This window comes from Biomphalaria glabrata, chromosome 2 (assembly GCF_947242115.1).
Source record: "Biomphalaria glabrata chromosome 2, xgBioGlab47.1, whole genome shotgun sequence".
In the NCBI taxonomy this organism is placed as follows: Eukaryota; Metazoa; Mollusca; class Gastropoda; family Planorbidae; genus Biomphalaria; species Biomphalaria glabrata.
In genome coordinates this window covers 59,259,990-59,272,286 of record NC_074712.1, presented here as the reverse complement: position 1 = coordinate 59,272,286, position 12,297 = coordinate 59,259,990, and the positions used below count along the sequence as shown (strand labels likewise).

The window sequence follows — 12,297 nt, the reverse complement described above, 5'->3', positions numbered from 1 at the left end:
CTGTACGCAGGAATAGTTTCTTGATGAAGTGAGTGGGTTGATAGAACATCAATGAAGCTTTTTGTGATCTTCAAATTAGGGAAGCTTAAGGATGGCCCCAACACTTGCTAGAACATTGGGAAATATAAGTAATATTACACCTAGGCAAGACTCAATAGTGTCTGGTCAAGACAAGTTCTAAATGAAGTCGCTGGGTAGAATGCTAGGCGAGCGACTGAGACTCCGGTGTCACGGTTGGCAAGACTACCAGGTGAATCATCCCTGTGTATGTGTGCCGACACAGCGCGGCGGGTCAATATGTCATAGTCTTGGAGGGGAATCATTGACTCACCCACACACCTGAGAATGGCGGGGAGGGGAGTTGACATGTCGTTTTTTTTCAGACCACAGACACGCTGCATGTTAATTGTCTTTTATTTTGGTTGGAAAGACCGGGGTGGGGGGGGGGGGAAGAGGGTATAAGACAGTGCTCCGAGCTATGAGACAACACACGAGAAGAGAATATTTAACATCTAGATCTTATAGGTCTACTTACCGAGTCCTGGGGTCTTCCTTGGATGATATTCACAGCGAATAAAACCACAAAGATGCCGAAATAACAATATCTCCGAGGGCACAAGTTTACTCCAGAGGCCGCCATGTTGGCGACTAGTCTTCAAAAATGATGCTACAAAAGAAGTGGAACAAAATAAAATATCGTGAAATAAGGGAAAAAAAAACAGCAACAAAGATGAGAGGAGGATGGGGGAAAAAAAAACTGATCCAAAAAAAAAACAAAAGAAAATCGCAGGCTAAAACCTCTGCTGAAGGTGTTAGTGACGGTGTTGTCGGGTGTCGCTGCTAGCTAAAGCAGCCTCCGTCTCATCTTTCTTTACCTCACGTGGCCCGTGCTAGGGAGACACAGAAAGGCAATACTTCAAGGTATCGATTAGAGGCAGTTCTCTCTCTCTCTCTCTCTCACTCACTCAATTCTCCATGCCGAAACCCCGACAGTCGTCCCTGCCCTCACGCTAACATATCGTCAACCCCCCCAACCCCCCTTCCCCCTCTCTATACGCTTGGTGAGCAGTGGAGGCCAACACGAGGATAAAACCCACGATACGGCAACAATTGGGTGAGCTGCTTTTTTTTTCCTTTTTTCTTTGGCTATGAAAGAGTGAAACAATGCCAGACTCTGTAAGCGCTCGGCACTTCGATCGAAAACCAAGTGGCCCAATGAACAACCCCCCCAGCCCCCCGGTCCGTTCTCCCACTACACATCATCATTATCCTCCATCGCCGGATAACATTTACATATCGCTCACCCTTGCTGGAAATATGTTGCCTCTCCATGCATAGGATGCCATTTTGAAAGCCAACAACATTAACTTACAGGAGAAGCGAGAAATATATTACCCAATATAGACGCCGGGATCTGCTATACAGCTCGCATATATAAATGTAATAAAAACAAAAAAAAAAAAAAAAAAACTCTTCAGCAAAAGAGTTTGCAATCTGAGATGATCTGCAAAATATGTTTAGGCCAGCGCACCGTTAAAGCTGCCTTTATTTTTCTTTTTTTTTTTATCTCCCACGTGCATCGTTCAACTATCGAAACTAAAGAAATACGTTTTAAAATTAGAATGTTTGCAGACGATGGATAGGAACTCTCTGACGCAAAGAGGTTGCTGAAGATCTAATGAAATAATTCAATTGTTAAGTGTGTGGTCTGTTAAAGAACTGAAGGAGACATTTTTGTGTGGATTTGTCGTAATTGGAACGTGAAAACGACATACCAAACATTTGCATTAGATAAATATTTTCAAAGCATGTCAGACGTTGAAATGACGTCATCTATGATGTCCAGCTTTTCAAGACTGGGAGGCTGAGCAGAAAAGCGCTTGGCTTCCAAACCGGGGATCCCGAGGTTCGAACCCTAGGATTTTTACTTTCAGGATCTTTAGGGCGCCACCCAGCTGTAATGGGTACCTGACATGAGTTGGGGAAAGAAAAAGCGGTTGGTCGTTGTGCTGGCCACATGACACCCTCTTTAACCGTGGGCCACAGAAACAATGACCTTGACATCATCTGCCCTATACATCGAATACTTTGTTCCAACCTTCATTTCCTAGCCTGACATTTAGCGTTAGATCTAACCAATCGATAAGAGAAAAAAAAATTCAAAGCAAAGTTTCAGACAAGAGACCTTAAATTGACTTCTTTCGTCGTCAATTTCCCGCCAATTCACAAAATGGCCAGAGCAATTAGGTCGACGCAATTTAACTGTAAAAAATCGACATGGAAAATGTTCTATACTAATTTTGCTTCGTTCGCTTCGTGAAAATATTTTGTTTTTAAGAGAGGACGTGGGCTCTCTTTTCAAATCTGATTGAGTTTGCTCCAAAGAACCGATCGAGACCTGTTGCTTGCACTGAAGGGAATAGAGGAATTTGTTTCCAGATGTCGAATTGGCTGATCGCAGTCCCATGGGGGGAAGGAGGGGGGGTTCGGGAGATGACTGATGAGTTCGTGGTCCAATTAAATGATTTCCTTTGGCCATCCCAGGTGACCGAATGGACTTTTGACCTTATTTTCTTCCCACCAATAGCCCCACTCCCCACATACGCACAACAGAGAAAACGCGAATGCTAAGATTCCAGGCGAGGACTGCAAAGCTCTGCGCTGAGATGAAAGATGACTTCGCCGAAATGGAAGTTTTAAGGCTGGGCGCACAGGGCCCAAATGACTTCGTTACCAAAAAAAAAAGGGGGAGGGGGGGGGATTGAGAGTCGTCCAAATGACTGATGAGAAGCACGTGCTCAGTACTATATCACAGAATCAAATTTTCATAGCCCCTTCCGTTTGAAATAATAATAATGTTATTTATAAAGCGCTGGTAACAAACAAAATGTAAGGCTCGAGGCGCTGTGATAACATCACAAACATAAACACCAGAGCTAAAATGACAAACTAATGTAAAAAAGTTTTAAACAGGTAGGTCTTAATGTTCATCTTGAAAGTAGTGCAGTATGTTGTCTGTTTGAGATAAATGGGGAGTGAGTTCCAAACCTTTGGTCCGTGCACTGAAAAAGCCCGCAGACCGTAGCTTTTGAGGGAGAAACGTGGCATCATCTACTAGAAGCGTTCAGTCCATTGAGCGCAGGGCTCTCTGAGGGACATATGGAGTGATCAGTTCGTTAAGGTACAAGGGCATTTCTTATTTATTGATACATTAATGACAAAGTGTGGCCACCTTGTAGTCGATTCCCGCATTGTATTACAAAATAAAATCAAAACTTGTTTCAAAACAAATGGACAACGAACTATCGATACTAAAGCAGACTCGATTCAAAGATCAACTCGGACTAAGACGTTGTTATCGAGAAAATAGCCCAGTTCCTGTAAGATCATGTCTAACGTTTTACTTACTAAGATCCTCCCGAGCCTTTCGGCGTCTAACATTTACAAAAATAAAAAAAAATGTTTAGCTACAAGTATCAGTTCTTGTTTAGATTAGGCTATATAGACTATGTTAGACTTATTTGAAAAGAATAGCATTGCGTTTAAAAACTAGATCTAGAGATGTATTAGCGAGTTATTCTAAATAATAATATGAATTAAGTTGTATAATATTTTCAGGCTTATAAAAAAATATTTTTTGACAGGTATTGTAGAACTATAGGCTAGTGCATCCATAACAAATACACTCAGAAATTTAGCACTTTTAATTAGTTGGCAACATTGAGGGTCGATCTAGCGTCCTTGACATTGTATAGTTGCGCTTGAAATCTCCAACATAAAAACTACAAAGTTTAGTTTCAAAACTCCATAGGTGCTGACGTGAACAAGAATTCGCTTAATATCAAAGGCCCACAACTCATCAACGTGTGTTCGAATTACAATACACAGATAGATGAAATGTTTCAACAACTGCTTCCTCATCCCCCCCAAACCACGTTCAAGTGTACAGCCCAAACAAACTACGTCGAACAACGGTTCAGTTCGAGGTTCTTTCAGAAGATAAACAATCCGAGTTTGTTCTATTTCGGATTTATAAGGATTGAACCAAAAAAAAAAAACAAGATTACAAAGACAGTTTGTGTGGAAACACAAACTCAAAATCGGCCCCCGAAGTGGTCCACCCAGGCAGGCTTCAATATTTTCAGAAAGAACATCCATATGAACAGGGGCGTAACTAGGGATTTTGGGGCCCGGGGGGATTGACCTCTTTGGGGGCCCCTTACATTTTGACATTCGACATATGACATGGGATAATGTACGCAAAAATATATACGCCCCAAATCCAATTGGTTCAGTTTATCAGTAAACTTAACAAAAAGTAATCAAGACTCTTTTAATGAATAATACCTTTATTTATTAGTTAAATAATGCACAAGTGACTAATCTAAATTGATATCGCTTCACGTCGTGCATTCTGTGCAGCAAAGACATCTATAACATCAACTACATTGATACTTTCTAGTATTTGTGACTTCACTAACATTAAAGCCATGATGCCTTTCTTGTGTCATTGTGCTCCTGAGATAGCTTTTGATAAATTGAGCTTTGAGAATGATCTCTCAAATGACGTAATGGAAGTGGCCCGAGTTAGCAGTATTCGGAGGAGGTTGCAAAATTTGAGCACACGTAATTACCATATGAAGCCTGTTTCCTCAATATGTCTGTTGGTGGTTGTATTACTGGTTTGTTGATGAAAAGTGCTCGTGCATCAATGACATCATTGAAAAAGCGATTTGCCATTTATTTCATCATACAAACAGGAAAAGTAGCACAGTTTGTCATAAGCGGGTCTTCATCTAACAGGTGTCTTGGTTCAAGAAGAAACCCAACCTTTGAAATCTGCTCTTCATCTCCATATGAAATCTGTCCAGCACTTCTGTCGCAACACGTTTGAATTGCAGTTCTATTGACATTCCTACATTATAACTCAACTTCCCATCAAGTCTTTTCTTTCATCTGGTTGTTTTGATTACAGGGAATCCATAGTATTTACTACCTTCTTTTGCTTTTTCGATGGATTGGTTTTTTGTCAGTTTCTCATCATTTTACAGAAAGCATGAAAAGGTACTAATTTCTTTAGCAGATTCCCGTATATGCAGTCCAGAATTTTGTAGTTTCTTCTGAACTATATTAATTGGGCGCAAGAGCTTTGACCAGAATTCAAGATAGGCAAAAAATTCTTCATTTTCCACTGCATGAAGAAGATTTTGTGCTAATATTATATGGTATTACGTCATTGTTGGTTGTTTATGTTTTGTGCTCAAGAAAAAGGATTCAGAGAATACAAAAGTGGGGAAGATCCATATCTCGTTATGCTCGAGTATAGAAATACTCCGATAAGTGGACTGCCGTATTCACCATCACAACTGCTGACGAGTAGAAGACTCAGGGAATCATTCCAACTGATCCCAAACTATTGAAACCATCGGTAGCTGAAAATGCAGAGACATTACTCAACGAACGACAGATGAAAAGCAAAGTGAAATACAATGCAAAAGCAAGACTCCCTAAAGATTATTCTGTCGGAGAGTTCGTCTAGGTCAAACATGGCAGAAAGCAGTTGTCATTAAAAAACATTCAGCACCCAGATCTTACATCATAAAGACAAACGGAAAAACATACAGAAGAAATCAACGCTTTTTGAATAAGAGTTACGATGAAGACATCTCTGGGTACTGTGATACCGATGGAGACAATGAACTGCAAACTGTTGGAACAAACGAAACAGACAGTTATAGACCAACGTCTAGAGAACTTGTTGTGCCAGTCAAGACAACCAGAAGTGGACGAATTGTTAAAGTTCCTAGTAGACAGGGCTGGCCTTAGGCCACTGCAGCCTATGCGGTCGCAGTGTGCCCCGCGCTTTCATAGGACCCGCGCTAATTCTAAGTGTACATTATTAAATGAAACCATTATAACGTATATAAAATAACAGGGTTTTTGTGACCTCCTGATTTTCCAGGGCCTCCTGGAAATCTCATGAAAGGCAAAATAGACGATAAAGTCCTGAACTTTTTTTTGAATTTATTCAAATCTCCTGAAGAATAGACGAAATTGACCTTTTTGGGTGCCAATAAATAAAAAGTGGCATTGCGAGCTTTCATTTGATAAAAATTTATTGCAAAGACGAAAGTAGGCCTATTTTCTAATTTAGAAAAAAAAAAATTTTGACATTATGCTCATCCCTACCCAGACTAGGCCCCGCGCGATCCGTTTCGCATAGGGCCCCGCAAATGCTAGGGCGGCCCTGCTAGTAGATATCACTTTTAATAACTTTAAAAGGAAGGGTGTGATAATAACTTCTAAAGGAATGATGTGCTAAAATTATATGATATTACGTCATTGTTTGTTGTTTATGTTTTGTGCGAAAGCAAAAGGATTAGATGGAAATAAAAATAGAGTTTCCATTGGATTGAGGAAAGATGAATAGAGGGGTAATAACTCGAGTCTGAAGTTTAATTCTGAAATTATAGACGCCAAACCCGAATACTGGACTATTCTAGCATTATTAAGAATAACTTTTGGATCTGTTATACTCGATTCTGTAAAATTTTTTGATTCCAGGTTAATTAGTGTAGCCATAAAATACTCGCCATTTAGATCTATTATTAGTAAAGGTAACAAGATACCTGGAATTCGCTGTATATCGTGCAGTTTTATTCGTGGCAACAAAGTTTAAAATGTAAAACCAACTTTAAAAAAAAACTTTGATCTCTGTGGGAAAAAATATTTTTAAAATGTCAACAAAGTCAACGTACTGATAGACCTAGATCTAGGTTTAGTCTTTGTGATAAATTTAATCCATAAATGTTGAAAAAAAAAGACACCCGTTGACACTATTTGTCAATCAAATTTATTAATTTATGTATTTACAATAAATTTCGGACACCCATTTGGGGGACCCCCTAGGTGGGGGCCCGGGGGGATTTTAAAATTCTCCCCCCCCCCATCCCCCCCCTTAGTTACGCCACTGCATATGAAATTATATCAAAGACAAATGAGAGATAAGAATGGAGAAAGAAGGTTAACAGATCTTGTGTAGTGCCCCAACAGTCCCGCAGATCAAAGGATAGGTGAAAGTGAATGCAAAGTTAGATGTGAACCTGGCCTAACTAGTTCCCCTTTCAGACCTTGTGGTCTATAGGGCAGATGATGTAAAGTTCATCGGTTTTTGTGGCCTACGGTTAACGAGGGTGTCATGTAGCCAGCACAACAACCAACCGCCTTTACTTTTCCCCATTGGAGCTGGGTGGACTCAGAGGCGCCTAAGGATTCCGAAGTAGAAAATCCCAGTCTTCACCAGGATTCGAACCCGGGGCCCCCGGTTCGGAAGCCAAGCGCTTTACCGCTCAGCTACCGCGCCTCCTGGCCTAACTGAAGTCTTATAATTGATGTAATTGTTTTGGAAAGGCTCAGTCTCTTATTCGAATGCACTATTAAAAAAAAAAAAAAAAAGACAATATTTTCGCAATAAAAAAAGTGTTCGCGAAAATGACGTTTACAAGATTACTATTCGTTTTAATTTAGGTCTAACTTATAATGCATACTAATTAGCTTTTTCTCTTTAAAAAAACTGCTTGCATAACTGATTTTAAAAATTAGATTTTTCGCTTTCAGAAAAAAAAAAGTAGCCGTGGCATCAGAACTTTGAATGGTCTAAAACATTGTGATGTCGGATTTTCAATATCTTTTCTAGTTTACGAGATCTAAACGGGACTGACGGACAGACATTTCGCACAAAACTAATGAGTCTTTTCCCCTTTCGGGGGCCGCTAAAAATCGTGGATTAATTAGTGCCGGTATAACTCAAACTACACCTACTACGGGTATAGATCTCACTTCAATACTTGATGTGGTTCTACACAGTAAGGGGACGTACTTAAAAGTTAACTACTGGCACAAGAATTAGAGAATAAAAGGGGGGGGGATCACTTTTTTTTTAAAATTTACAATCATTAATGGGAGACGAATGAGCCCATAATGTACTGCTCACGAAACGAGTCAGACAATGGCAGGTGATGGCTAATTCACGACTCACTCAAGTGACTTGTCTTAATGACTCACGAAATGGCTGGCGATGTTAATAGTCTACCAGGTAATGGATGGATTTATGAGAGCTTTCGACCTACGGGCAAGCCCAACGAGTCGCTGGCTCCACAAATCTATTAAGATAACCGGAGACTTAGTGGTCATCTTTTGGAGCTCTCCCATCCAGTCCCTACCCCCTCTCGCTGCCAACCTGCCCTCCATCCTACAAGCACGACCCGCAAACTTAAACATTCCCCCCCCCCCGGCAGGACTTTCTAACTTCCCGGAAGTGCAAATGACATTCCGTGAATGGAGGGGGGTGGGGGGCGCTCAGCACCAGATTGCAGCAGCATTCTTGTACAGCAAGTTTCTAGCCATAAGAAAGTGCAGACGGAAGTGACACATTAAATACAAGTTCAAAGGGTTACAACAACACAATCTAATGGTAGGAAAAAAAAAAAAGACTTACAAGAAAGGGACTTTAAAAAATGTGTTGTAAGTATGGCCGCAGTCTAAATATAAAGCTTTATTTACTCACGTTATTTTTTTTTTATTAAAAATTTATCCTATCATGCCAACTCTTCGTGGGTTCAGGAATCAACAAAAAGTTGGAACTGGAAACGAATCTCAAAAAACGGTCCTTGATATTTTCCTAGAAATTTGACAGTTTGTGTATAACTTTGGGGGGAAAAAAAATACTAGCCAATTGGCCACACTGGGGAAATTACAATTAAATTTCGCTTACGTCTTTTCATTAAAGCATAAACACACTTTTGTTACCTTGGCTCCATCATATCCAACAACACTCTACTGGATAAAGACATAAACAACAGGATAGCCAAGGCAATGGCCACCGTGTCACGGTTGCAGAAAAGAGTCTGGGACAACATATTGCTGACTAGCAGTACTAAAGCCCTAGTCTACCGGACTTGTGTGATGAGCACTTTGCTGTACGGAAGTGAAACATGGTCAACCTACTCATGGCAGGAAAAAAAGCTGAATGTCTTCCACCTCCGATGCCTAAGGCGGATCTTTAAAATAAGGTGGCAAGATAAGATAACCAATGAGGAAGTGCTACATAGAGCAGAATGCCAGGACATCCGCTCTGTTATCAGCAGCAGACGCCTTGGCTGGCTTGGCCACGTTCGTAGAATGCCAGTAGGTCGACTTCCACAGGACATCCTGTATGGCGATCTAATAGAAGGCAGGAGAGCCGCTGGTCGCCCACTTTTACGTTATACGGATGTATGCAAACGCGACATGAAGCTCTTCAAAATCGACACTGGCAACTGGGAAGAGGTGGCACTGGACAGATCCACATGGAGAGAGAGCATAAAGGAAGGGTCTCGGATTGCAGATGTCATACACAACAGAAGCATAAAGAAGGGTGAAAATGCAACGGCGCCTGGTGATTATATATGCCCAAACTGCGATCGCAGCTGTGTATCAAGGATTGGCCTCTTTAGTCACACAAGAAGTTGCAAAGGGAAAAGATCGTCTCTCGAGACGTAAAATGCCACAGATTTTATTTCTATTTCCATAAATAGCTACATGAATGTCTGAGTTGTTTCCAGAGTTATAAAATAAAGAAAGAAATCAATAATTTTTTTTCTCGCGAACACCAAATATCTCTGCGAGCGTGGGTTAGCGGTCGAATATCAACAAAGAGATCTATTAAATATTTCCATATTGACTTGAAAAGCCGAAGACAATACAGAGATTGTTTGCAAGACTAACTCTTTTTTTTTGGGTGGTGGTGGGGGTGAAAAGAGAGAGAGAGAACTAAAACTATAATTTGTGGCACAAAATTATGTGTGCGTTCCAATCCAAGTCAAAAGTCTATATCAGCGAGCATTACGATACGCAGAGAGAAAAAAAAAAAAAGATGGAAAAAAAAAAAGGGGATGGGTCCAGAGAGAATGAGAGAGCGGAAGAGAAGGAAAGAGAGAAGGGGAGGGTAAAAGAGAAAGAAACGTAACAAATACTAGAATTCACGGGCATTAAAGTAATTACTTATTTATTACTAGGATATCGTTGACATTCAAAATAAATTATGAGAACCAAAAACACGCCCAAGACATAGATCGTGATCTAGATAGAGCAGGGAACAAAAAGGATTTACAGGCCAACCAATTTCCTGAAAACGTTGGCTAGACAATAGCATCGGGACAAGGGACACGACTCCAGTTTTAGAGTGCTACTAAATAAAACTCCGGAAATCTCGGGACGAAATTGTCGACCAACAACCCAAAGGGAAAAAAATCATTAACCTATAAATCTATACCAAATATTGGCAAATCAGGGGACCAGCACAGTGTGTGGTGAGATTGACTATTCTCTGCAGGTTGGTAATTCAACAGACCTGTGCTGTTCAGTTGGTAGATCGATAGACGTGCACTAGATAGTCCAATACACCTGTATATTTAGTCATCTATGCAACAATATAGACTTGCAGTAGAATAACAAGAACCATAAAAAATACTTTAAAAAAAAACAACAAAGCTTATATCAAGCGTTCTTGTATCAATTAGTCTGGAACAGCCATGTAATTAAATTTTTAATAGATCTAGGCTAACAAAAAAAAAAAGCATTTATAAAAATTTTTTAAAGGGGTAACGACCTGAATTCGAACTAATGGCTCAAGCCTTCTCAGGCTTCTAAAAGCCAACTCGGTAACCACTCTGCTATTGGAAAGCTTATGAACATGGAAGATTATATAATTATCTATTGTTTCTATAATCTCGTCCTATTTTTCACGTTTGTGTTCACTAATACTCAGATAACGATCTATAAAGGGGAGTCACTAATTCAGCTTATACCACCACTTCAATCAATTACAATTTCTTTCCCTTGCTAGAGATATCAAACAAAATGATTAATTACCAATAGTAAGGGTTATTGATTCTTGTGTTGTCAGGTAAAAGAAATAATTGTGCAAAATTTCAGTTTGATCCCAGATTGGGAGAAATTATGTGTACGAACTTTTGACTAGACAGACAAACTGATTGAGCTGATGAAAGATTTGTTAAAATAGTAAAAGCCAAGTGCATTTCAATGCTTCCAAGAACAAAAGATTCTATATTCTACAGTAAAATGCTTCCAAGAACAAAAGATTTTATATTCTACAGTAAAATGCTTCCAAGAACAAAAGATTTTATATTCTACAGTAAAATGCTTCCAAGAACAAAAGATTCTATATTCTACAGTAAAATGCTTCAAAGAACAAAAGATTCTATATTCTACAATAAAATGCTTCCAAGAACAAAAGATTCTATATTCTACAGTAAAATGCTTCCAAGAACAAAAGATTCTATATTCTACAATAAAATGCTTCCAAGAACAAAAGATTCTATATTCTACAATAAAATGCTTCAAAGAACAAAAGATTTTATATTCTACAGTAAAATGCTTCCAAGAACAAAAGATTCTATATTCTACAGTAAAATGCTTCCAAGAACAAAAGATTCTATATTCTACAGTAAAATGTTTCCAAGAACAAAAGATTCTATATTCTACAGTAAAATGCTTCCAAGAACAAAAGATTCTATATTCTACAGTAAAATGCTTCCAAGAACAAAAGATTCTATATTCTACAGTAAAATGCTTCCAAGAACAAAAGATCCTATATTCTACAGTAAAATGCTTCAAAGAACCAAACATAAACAATCTGCTTGAGTGCTCTAATCACTTTGTCAAGCTCAGCTGATAATTTAAAACAAAAAAGACAAAGGGTGCCTTGGTGGAAAGTCTAGTCAAACCAAAATGATGTTAAGGTTGTATTACTGGGACCACTGAGCTGGAACACTGGGCTGTCAAAATGGAGTTATTATAAAATAGCCCCACTGACCCAATTTTCTTTTTTACTTTAAGAATATAAACAAACACTCTGATAAGCTAACAGCTTATTGAAGCGGCATGATCAGTTTTTGAATGCAAGAGTTTTTATATACATACAAATAACAACCTATCTATAAAAAATGGACATACTACATGCTCTAACTTTAAAAGATCTGGTTCAAAAGGAAAGAAAATTCTGGCCAGTCTGTTTTGTAGGACTCTTTTTTTTTTAACTGTTACAGTTACAGTCTAAATGTGTGATGCTGATTGTTTTCCTTGTTTTGTATTGCAGATGGTTTTGATTGGTCTAGATATGTGATGCAGATTGTTTTGATTGGTCTAGATATGTGATGCACATTGTTTTGACTGGCCTATATGTGTGATGCACATTGTTTTGACTGGCCTATATGTGTGATGCAGATTGTTTTGACT

General features: G+C 39.1%; 1 protein-coding gene across 3 annotated transcripts in view; it reads right to left on the bottom strand.

Annotated features, from left to right (window-relative positions):
- LOC106074098 (uncharacterized) overlaps window positions 1-12,297 on the bottom strand; it is a 93,021-nt gene that overhangs the window by 74,702 nt on the left and 6,022 nt on the right. For 2 of the 3 annotated variants that reach the window (XM_056021728.1, XM_056021725.1), the window contains one exon: window positions 536-667. In XM_056021728.1, the coding sequence (XP_055877703.1) occupies window positions 536-640 (105 nt within the window). In that variant the 5' untranslated portion in view covers window positions 641-667. Of the gene's footprint in view, window positions 1-535; window positions 668-798; window positions 940-12,297 lie in introns of those variants that run through there. The other variant, XM_056021727.1, reaches the window with a different exon arrangement.